Consider the following 11,212-nt stretch of genomic DNA (forward strand, 5'->3'; position numbering starts at 1 on the left):
TACTGATCATCAGTTATTCAATAATTTATTGGTAGAAGCAAACTAAAAAATAAATAATGAAAACAATACTTGACTTAACAGTGCCTCAAAATGTGCTATGTACTATAGCAAAGCCAGTATGTGTTCACATGGCAAAAATCAGTATTCCCCAGCTTTCTTGTTTGTTTTCTACATTTCTGCAACAAAAAAACATTGCTTCAGGATGATCATTTTAGTATGGCTTTGTTATACAAACCAAAGGAACACTTTTAGCATTGCCATTTTAGATTAGAGTACACTTTTATTGTCATATTACCCTGAAAATTATTTTTGAGCCATAAGCCATACTTTGTTTCACATAAAGAGGGACAGGCTCACATTGATACAGTAAACATATAACAACCAATACAGTTGCAGAACATTTAATTTAAAACGTTTTGTTATAAACCCATCTAAAGGGCCATTCATTCACACTGAGCACTATAAATATAAATATAAAAGTATAGTTTTAAAAAGTCAAGTTGATGGCAGTGTTCACACTGAATATAAAAAAATACAATGGTGAACGATATAGTTATGTTTATAGTTATTGTGCCCGGTGGGAATGTATTACGCATTAATTGCACTTTTGTGCATCATTCCCAAAACAATCCTGACTGATTTCTCTATCCTGCTTGGATACAGTTGGTATTCTGACCTGAAAATGGCTTTTCTGTTTAATAAAGAGCTGGAGAAACAAAAAAGAAAAAGACAAAATAAAAAAAAAAACATCAATGGTCTGAATTATTCTGGTAACCTTATCTATACACTAATAGTTCCCTTTTTCCTTTTTGTATGTGCTTTTTAAAGGCCAAAGCGCTTATTGCATATTGCATTTACTAAAGCAAGCTTTTCTTTGTGTACATTTCCAATGTTGCATTTAAAATCAGCCCATAAGCAGTGCACAAGCAGATCTACAACCACAGGAAAGTCTATGCCACAAGACCACATTCGTAACATGCTATATACGTGGGGGGAAAAAAACAGCGATGGCGAAATTATACTGAGCTCAGCAAAGTGCTGTCTAGGAGCATCTGGCCTTTAATAGCGTCTGAGTCTCCTGTAGAAGAAAGCTGCCATGCCAATGCCCACAATGCCAGCCACAGCGAGGACACCCACAGCTGCCTTCAGTCCTGTAGATGAATCAGCATCACTGGACTGTGAAGCTGCTGACAGGACAACCAGAGGACAAGCAGGTGTGTTAGATAGCCTTTAATCTTTAACACAAAATGCATCCCTCATGTCTACTATGTGCTTGGTTCCAGAAATCATTTCACTGTCATCTTACAAACTGTACAAATGTTTTAACTAATAATGGTTCAGACTTCAGATCTGCACAATTGACTGCTTAGAATAAAATAAAATAAAAAAGTACCTATTTCAGATGGAACTTCGTAGGCTGAAAAACCAAAACAAATAGATCAATATTTAATCAGAAGATTACAATTCATAAGCTATGAATGAGGAAAAGGTCTTACTACTTCCATTAGGTCATTGGTCTAGGAGGCAGCGGTAATCAGTATGTTGTTGTAGGAAGAGAAAGATCACACTTACGATTCTCAGTACTGGTGACAATAGGTGTTGAGGAGAGGGTGGCAGACTCTGTCAATCCTTCTTCCTCAACACTGAACGCTAAATCCCTTTTTCTCCTGCCAGTGGGAGTGGGACTGCAAGTCTATAGTTCGAAGGAACAAGAGTTTGAGATAATCTCACAGATTACACTTGTTGCCAATGTTAAATAGGTGATGGGCTACATTTGAGATTTATATAAAGTATGTATGTTTATATAGATTAAATGAAATAATGATACTATGTATTGTATAATAATCACCAATGCACTGCAGGCGCTAATCTCGCAAAGCCTGGTGATACAGTGCAGATAGTAGGTGGACACCGTCTCATTCTGCTGTTGAGTGAAGCGGAAGGCTTGGAAGGAGAAGCGTCCGCGGTGGCTCTCCCCGTTCTCATGCATCATTGTGTTCTGGTCTTTGGAGCACCTGTCCAGTTGAAACAAAGACAGAAAGAAAGAAAGAGAGAAAGACAGACAGACAGACAGACAAGGTCAAGGTTGAGCTTGAGCTGTTGGTTCAGAATGAGACTCGCGGACTTACGAGACAAACAGGTTGAAGTAGACAGCAGCGGAGGGGTCAGAGGAGATTGAGGCGTAGCATCTGTCCAGGAGAACATTATACCTGATGGGGTAGAACGGTCAGAGTCAACACTAGTAATGGCAGAAACCATAGCCACTCAATGACTAAAGGACTATTGTGTGTTGTGTTTGGTTCTGATATTATGAAATTAAGGTCAGATACTGTATTTCTACTACTACAGAGTCAGTGATTGAAGGTAAATGGATATTCTTACTGCTCAGTCAAGTTGGTTGCCTTCACCTGGACATAGATGCGGGTCCTCAGCTCTACTCCATTCGTTGGCATGATCAACGGGGTGGTGTAGTTGACGTCCTGTGAACAGATTATTACATTGTATTATCAAGCTGCATCATCCCCTATTTCAAGGGAAGAACTCCAGTACATGCAGAACAGTGGTTCTCAAACGGCTTCATTTCAAGGACCCCAATAACTCTGAAGTGTACAAATGAAACCAAATGGACCATTTGCAACTCTCTGACTTTACAGACCTGCAAGGATCCTCTCAGAGTTTACAGACCTAGAACCACTGACGTAGGCGAATAGCCCTGCCTGTAGCCCAAAAGTCTGACATCGTCCTTGACCAGGGCAGTGTTTGGTTTCCCATGTGGGAATCCTGGGTTTGAATCCCTGCGGTTGCATTGGCGATGTGAACTGGGCCGGGTTTCCCGAGAGAGCGGGAGGTCAAACAGAAGGAAATGTAGCGGAGAAGCCCTGCATGTCTCTAAAGCCCAGAACCCTAATATTTGCCTTTGGCCAGGGAGGATTTCCGTTTCACTGAGTGGTTGATGTTTGTTAAAATAACATTGGCTTAAATTAAACACAGTTCTAGGCAGCAGTATGTGCAGTGCACATGCCTGCATGTGTGTTTGCGTGCGTGTGTGTTTGGGCATGTCATGCTGCTGCTACCACGACCATGGGCAGGCAAACTCTATAGCACTGCATCAGGAGACATACCACCAGATTTCTGAACTGTTTCCACGTGGCCAAATTCTGGGCCCTGGCTGGGTACAAGGATTCACTGCGGGCCCCCCCCCATGAATGTTAACTATTGAAAAATAGCAGATCTACAAGCTCACAGCGCGGCACCGAGTGCCGCGCTGCGAGCTTGTAGATCTGCTATTTTCGAAAAAATCGTGAAAATGTGTGCCAAGAAACCTATGTTTTCATGTCAGTGATGCTCAAACTTTTTCATGTGAAGGATCTCAAAATATTTAGTTCCAGGGACCCCCCCCCCCCCCCCCCCCAGAAGCAAAATTTGAGTTACAAATGTTCACTTGAAAAACACATATATTCAAAGATTTGCGCGAATTTTCACGACTTTTCAAAAATAGCAGATCTACAAGCTCGCAGCGCGGCACTCGGTGCCGCGCTGTGAGCTTGTATATCTGCTATTTTTCAATAGCTAAAGTTACTAGGGCCCCTCCACCTTGGGCCCTGGTAACTCAGTCCCACTTTCCTACCCCTTGTGACGCCGCTGCACGCGGCTACGATTAGTCTGTTGAACAAGGCCCGAACGCCGCCTTTCGGCATGCATGTCTGGCCTGCTGCACTGAATTAGGCTACACTTACTTTATGTTTAACTGTCTTAAAAATGTCTTTAAGTTGGATTACATTCTTTTGCAGTGTACTTTCCTATCTTTTTACTGTTACACCTGCACGTAAGACTAGCCACAGGTAAGACTACTAATGTGCATCGCAAAATCACGTACGTTATCCTACTAACAGAACCATTCCTATCCTGTTTTTGCTCTTGTATCTATAATATTCTTCTTCCCCTTTCCTGGAAAACTACAAACGATGAAGCTTGAACAAAAGAAGAAATATTTCACACACTTCTCCACATAAAGCTCTGACTCTGATTCTGTTTTTTGATTCATTTTTCCTATGACTTACAGTGAAAAGCTCCATGGTCAATGTGCTAATGAAACTTCCGTTTTTGTCCCTCACTGCAATGGAGGATGCTGACCTATTTCAGACAAAGATTGATGACAGGGAGAAAGTAGTGATTAATGGTTGAGACATGGTTGAGACTGACAGTAGTTTACACATATAGTAGTAACACAATGACATTATTGAAGTTAAGTCAAACGCTTTGAATGTAGATTTAAAAAAGCAGTGGGATATTATTTGCTCTCTGTTGTTGACATTATGACCAGTAACATAAATCATAAATTGCTCACAACTAAATATGTAGTGTCATGTAAACATTTTCAATGTATTTAAGTTGTAGACTTGTTATAACTTTACATTGATATTTGTTTATTTGGGAAGGACCGAACATCTGTCAGTGCATAGACCTGATGTTAACCGTCTGGATGTTGGAGAGTTAGCAAGAAATCTTAACATAAAACAATAAAACAAGATATTACAGAGAGAAACAGATGCATGCGTGTACTATCTGTCATGTAACCTGGCAGAAACATGAATGTGGTCTCACCACAGTCAAAATGTGTAAAAACCATAAACTGTTTTATCATCAGCATGTCAGTATCTATCAGATGTCCCATAATAACCCTCTTTGGTACCCTGGTACAAACCCATCTCACAAGGTCATTGTAATTGTACTGTCTTTGAAGTGACACAGAACATAATTCTAAGTAAGGAACTTACACATCCACCCGGGTGTTGTTGATAAGATACTCCAGAGGGTAAGCACAGGAGTAGTAATATTTGAGTTCAGCTTTATAGGTGACTGTGCCGGTGGCTATATCATAGGAGCGCACTGCACCGCTGATGTTGACCGTCTGGATGTTGGAGAAGTCTGAGAATACCCCTTGGCCAGGCGCACTGGTGGTCTAAGACAAACATGAAGACTCATGTCAAGATAAGGAAAAGTATGATTTTGTGGAATCCAAATAGATGGATTTTCCCCATCCAACTTATTCATGCTCAACTCACTATGAATTTGCTGTGGCAAGATGTAGACTCGTTGAGGGAGAAGCTGAACCTGACAACTGGGGGTGAGGCACTTTCGTCCAGGGTTCCAAGGCAGCTTGAGGTATCACTCACATGGTTGAGTATGAGCTGGGACGCATTGTAGCCAGTGAACAATACCGGGCAATAGATGATAGCCAGGCTAATTGAACTAGTTCCACATTCCACTGAGATGTCGTTGTATGCTTGAAAAGGGAAATATAAGATCAGTTAAGTTTGTTTTCCATTGTCATCGATAATCATATTCACTCACAATGGCAGAAACCTTAGCAAATCACTAAATAATCTATTATGATGTTTATCGGATATTGCCCACAAAGGTACTTTTACAATGCTTCATTTAAGCATAAAAAGCTAAAGATGCCAGTCTTAAAAGTACACAATACAGCTCCACATCAGTTGTACCATGAAACTTTAAATTCTGTCAGAGATGAGCCTTCATAGCTGAAGATAAAATCAGCAATTTATTTTCAACTCAACTCAGTAATGAATATCAAGTTAAGCCACATTTTACTCTTCAAAAGCAATCGATCAAAACTGATGTTAAATCATACCTGGACGTCTAGCCCCACTTCCACAATCACTTATATTTAACTGAGAGCTCTGGGCAATCATGAATGCCAAGAAGAAAAGGCTCAGGTGATACATTTTTGCCTTCAGGGTTGTGGAGATCTATAACAGCAAAATAACAACATTTTAAATGCACAGTGACACATGCTCAATCATGCAGCTAGAGCTCAGGAAGAAATCTAAATCAACAGCAGGTAAAATAAGTTACCGAAAAATAAGTTGGAGCATATTAAGCTGTTTTGATTTAAGATTATCATTAGGAAACGCTCACCTTGACTGCCACTGAAGACTCCTTTCCCTTCAGTTACTTGTCTGCTTTCGTTGTGATTCTTGTGACGTACAGTATACAGAGGCTTTTATAGGTAAGCAATCTTCTTGGGATTGGATAGAATCCAGGTCAGTGCAGTTCGGCATGTCCCCCTTGATTTGTGAACAATCCCATTGTATTTGTGATGGCACACAGACCATCTCATATAGGTATAGTTTGTGAAACCCAATCCACCATCTTCTTTGGTGTGTCTCTAGTGAAATGATCAGAAACAATGGCCCGGCTCTTTTGGGAGTTTCCTCCTTTATTTAACGAGGGAGAGGCCAATAGACGGCAAGTTCTCTTTTACAATGCCACTCTGAAAGTACAGTATAATAATACAACACCACAATAAAAACAAACTAGATCAAATCAAGATAGAATTGTGCATATAAAAGATGACGATTACATTATGTAAAGCAGGTACTATTGTAATAATTACATTAACCTTTACCGTGGTCAAAGGATGACCCTGTGATATATATTCCGTAACCCAGAGGTTAATAAGCCAGACATTGTGTATGGGTGCTATATGACATTGAGCAGATGTTAATCTTCACACAGGTCTAGACAATGACTCCTTGCCATTGTATCTAACTAAAACACTTCACACAATGGAATAAGTGGCTACTGCAGCATTCTGGGTGGTCTAGAGCATTGTGCATTGCATTTCACATATGTCTGGTATAACTCAGTTGGTAGAGCACTAGACTTTGAATTGCAAGGTTCTGGGTTTGATTCTGGGCAAGGCCAACTTAGCGGACATGTGGGAAATACTAGGACCTGCCGCTCCATCTCAGCACCACCTCCATCTTCCAGGTCTAGTGCCTTGTAAACCCATATATGGGCATAGACTGATGATCTCCATGGGCATAAAAGGGACATGGACTGATATATCTTCATATATGAGCATAGAAGGGATAAGACAGACAGACAAATACAGGGACCTCCATATATGGGCATAAAAGGGACAGATATACACAGACGAGTACAACAGATACTCTGACAAAGGGTACAAGGGTATTGCATAACCGTGTGGGGCATGCATTCCCAACTTGCATTGTTCCCGAGTAGGCCCGGGCACTTGTCTAGTATAGTAAAGTAGACAAGCAGAGATGTCAACTTGCCTGGCAGTAAGGAGAATATAAAACATCCGCACACTGTTTTTAAGCTCCAAAAACGTCATTTCTGTTAATGCAATGTTTTGACCGTTAGGTTACATTAACAAAAAGGATGTTTTTTGGATCTTAAAGACAGTGTGTAGATGTCCTTGATGCCTTGATGTCCAGCACCTGGCCTGAGTACAGGCATAAGATGTGCACACAATCTTCTCTGTGAACTTACAGGTACCTGGCATTGCCATGGTTAATACACTGACACTGTGTTACTTATCGAAGCATACTCAGGTTTGGTAGGTAACCAGAATTGGCCAGGTTATTGCATGGGTGAAATCTTGGGAGAGAGAAGGAAAAGAGAGAGTTCAGTTGTAGATTGGGCTGCTCTGCGCTCTCCGAACGGCATGCTCTGAGACAGCCAATGTCCCACGTGCAGCGTGCCATTGGGCTGCTCTTGGGGGCTGGAGAGACAGTGTAGCCAGGTGTTGTTGGCAATGAGCCAGTCTGCATATAAGACTGGGGGGGGGGGGCTTCGATCCAGCCTGTGGGCCTGCACTTCTTTACCTGTGTGCTGAACCTGCAGGCTGTGTGCCATGTTAAAATGTGGCAGGCTGTGTGCTAAGTGTGATAGACAAGGGAAGCTTGCGGCAGTGGTGTGCTGCCATTTATTTTGTTCCATGCTTTTCCCTCTGTTTGTGGTTTAGTCAGGGAGATAGATTTGTACTTTGTGTTGGGATTTGGTCTTTATTGTGGCACCAGGCTGAGTGTGTTCAGACAGACAACTTGCACTTTATAGAATACAGTATCTTGTTTGGGACAAAAATCTTGGCCAGACAGATGGATGAAAGGACAACCAACAGATCAGCATTGCCATTAGCGTCCGCTGCTACAGCTATCTAAAAACAAACGATAATATAACACATTTTTTTATTATTATTATTTTACTGGCAAACAGTTGCGCTCTCCCTCAGGCAATATTGTTTGGCTCATATTTACATCGACTGACAGAGATATTCAGTTGAATATCTCTGTGTATATATTGTCTTTGTGTTATACTTTCAGGCCCATTGCTATGCGTGTCTATGTGGCTTGGCACCTGCTTTGATCTAACACCAAATTCAATAATCCACTTGACTGCTAAATGGCAGAGTACAGGAATTATTATGCTTGTGTTCAAGTGTGACCTGAACCTTCTTATCTAATTAAAGAGCTGTCAGTAAAGCTCTACATGCGGAGTTCTCAGAAGTTCTCAAAACTGCCAGCTGCTAAAATGATGACCCAATTCATCAAAAGTGGAGGATGTTTTGTTTGGCTACATCTACCGTAAATCACGTCGATAAAGTCTTAGAACACTGAAAGTCAAAATGGAAGATGAACTGGAAGTGTGTTGGCTTTACGGAGCCAAAGTGCTCATATCTACTGAAGTTCAAGAAAGTTCAGCGCCCTGGGAGTTCAAATAAACAAGTGCTGGCTAAAGGCGCATAAACTGTACAATGATGGGATTGTTACCAATTGGCAACCAAGTTGAAGTAGACAACAATGTTTGCGGTGGATCATGTGGTTGCATGCAAGAATGTGAGGGTGACTGAGGTAGAGTCAGAGAGATCAGTGAAGATAATTGGAGAGAAGCTACTGAATTAAACTAAACATGAGAATTAAAATGATGACGTTTCTGAAAAGGCATCACATTTTATCTGCACCATTAGAAGGTTAAATGCTCTGCGCCTCATGGCATTTCTCCGTTATTGATTTCACAAAAAAAAAAGTTTGTAAATAAGGTTTAAACAATATTTTGTTTAAATCGATTTAAACATAAAAACAAAATATATACAGTAAATGATTATGCACTTTATGTATGTATGTATGCACATACATAAATGTACTGCACATAAATGTGCAGTATGTTATGTATGAAGACAAATAAACAGTTGTGACCTGTATCTTACAAAGAAGCACATGCTTGTCTATAGAAGCAATAAGCCACAAGAGGCATGTGGTTACCTGGTATTTTATAACAGCTGAGAGGCGCGGTGAAACACAAGGCGAAGCCAAGTGTCTCTAACCCTCTCAGCCACCACATGCCTCGTGTGGCTTATTGCTTTTCTAAAATGGTTTAAAAATGGCAACATGAAAAATCATAGATATGTACCAATTAAAACTGTTCTATTTCACTAATAATTCACTACAAGGTCTGCAAGAAAGTAGTTCCCAGCTTTTTGCCAACAACACAGGTGCAGATCATTGGTGCAGCTGTGGAACACTGTGGAAAGAAATAACACACCTGACCTGGGTTTGATATAAACTGATTCAAGGTGTGGATTATAGTCTCATATACCACAGCAATTAAAGGGAAACCAGCCAATCAGAATCGAGGAATGGAACTAGCCGTTTTAGAAACTGAAATTAGTGTAGGCCTACTTAATTATTATTTGCTTATTTTCATGTGTTTCTGCATAGGTCTGAAAACTAGAACATGCACAACACTGCGCAAGTACTAAAACAGATGAAAGACTACTAAAGAAAAAGAGATTCCATTCACTGCTATAAGGCTCCCAACGGTGTTTATTATCTGTAACAGATCAAGGTTTCAATCCACTCAGGCTCTTCTGGCGTTATAGCAGTGTGTGCAGACCTTCTTTTATGGATATGTCTGTCATCTGCATTTCCAAATTCTAAAAATTAAACAATGAATTGTATTTATATCGCCTTAGAAAAAAGTTATTACCCTACATTAAAATGACACAAGCCAGCTAACCTCAGACCGAGTTCAATACAACACACAGACAATCATTTCACCGCCTATTAAATTTAGTGCCTATAACATTTTCTAAAGGCTAAAGAAAGCATTATATTAAACTGCATCCATTAAGTTTCAGTATAGCAGAATGGCATTTAATTTGTTGCTGGAAATGAAGTGTCTCCCTTTCATCCTCAATAAATGTCAGACATGAGAATGTTTGATTTTACAAGGAGGAAAACGTGAGAATATATATACGGACAGATTTGACTCTTCTTGAAAAAGAATCCCTATAATTCCCTAGGCGTAACTCGGTGATGGACAACCATACATTTGTGACCTTTCCAGTGGATTAATCCAAACAATGGTGTTACGGCCTGTACAGACAATATGAACACTTCAAATGAGGAGAGTAGACCTTCAAAAACAAGTATTTTTATATAGAAAATAAGTACAGTACAGTCCACACAGGAGATCACAGCCACCAACCTCAATTTACTGGCCTGAGCTGTATCAGATCCAGACTAGATGCCATATCTATCTTGCACCACGAATACATGCAAAGGCCAGGAAATTAACTACTTTGACTGCATTTATTCAACAAAGTGCTTGAACGGAAGATAGAACAGCTACAGTCATGATCTATGGCTTTCATTGGCCAGGACATAACTGAACAGCAACCAGATGTTTTCAGAACTAGCACGCTGGCTCATGCCCCCTGTGGGGTAGGCTACCCCAGCATGGTGACGGAGCTCCACTGTACCATTAGATTTCCTGCTTCTCAAAGATGCAAGGAGTTTGCCAGCAAAACGCATGTAGCAGATACCTCCAAAACGAATGGAAATCAAAGTCAGTGCCTTTCTAAAATATCCAAATTTGTGCAGCATAAATTAATCCAAGTCTCCCAATGCCAAATGATCTCACTCTGAATTCCTTTCAGACATTTTCCAAACCTTACAGGAATTCAGGACTCGTATCCTCTGCATACAAGTGTATACTATTTAATTTACACTCTGCACAGTCTGTCCAGCAAGCCAACATGCATAATAACAGCATCCTGGATCTGTCTGACCAGAATGGAATGGAACCTTAATTAGTATCATGGGTATAACACCTGTGATTACCAACTATTTCATGTAAAAATGGCTGCTGTGAAAAAGGCCTCTCAGGTGTGGTGTATGAGAGAGATACAGTACGTAACAAGCTCAGACATGGCTCTGTCAACATCTACCGGTACATGACTTGATTCAGCGAGAGACGTCGTTGAATATGCACCAGATGATCTCTCATGCAGGCCAGAAGAACCGTTTTCCCGCACACCGGTGTGCATACATTTCACCTGCACGTGACCTTCTACAGCAGCAAGGATTATCTCTGGGTC

The 11,212-nt window shown here is 40.7% G+C and overlaps 1 protein-coding gene across 1 annotated transcript; it reads right to left on the reverse strand.

The window, feature by feature from the left end:
- Nucleotides 1-1,059: 1,059 nt before the first annotated feature.
- On the reverse strand, nucleotides 1,060-7,689 carry LOC308304627 (zona pellucida-like domain-containing protein 1; the record flags this gene model as incomplete). The annotated part of the gene is made up of 9 exons (XM_080749251.1): nucleotides 1,060-1,187; nucleotides 1,573-1,693; nucleotides 1,850-2,015; nucleotides 2,130-2,210; nucleotides 2,383-2,480; nucleotides 4,062-4,134; nucleotides 4,779-4,963; nucleotides 5,067-5,287; nucleotides 7,659-7,689. 9 exons carry the CDS (start codon nucleotides 7,687-7,689, stop codon nucleotides 1,060-1,062), a joined length of 1,104 nt encoding a protein of 367 aa, XP_080605377.1.
- Between the last annotated feature and the right edge of the window lie 3,523 nt (nucleotides 7,690-11,212).

This window comes from Nannobrachium achirus (assembly GCF_963921795.1).
Source record: "Nannobrachium achirus genome assembly, chromosome: 19".
In the NCBI taxonomy this organism is placed as follows: domain Eukaryota; kingdom Metazoa; phylum Chordata; class Actinopteri; order Myctophiformes; family Myctophidae; genus Nannobrachium; species Nannobrachium achirus.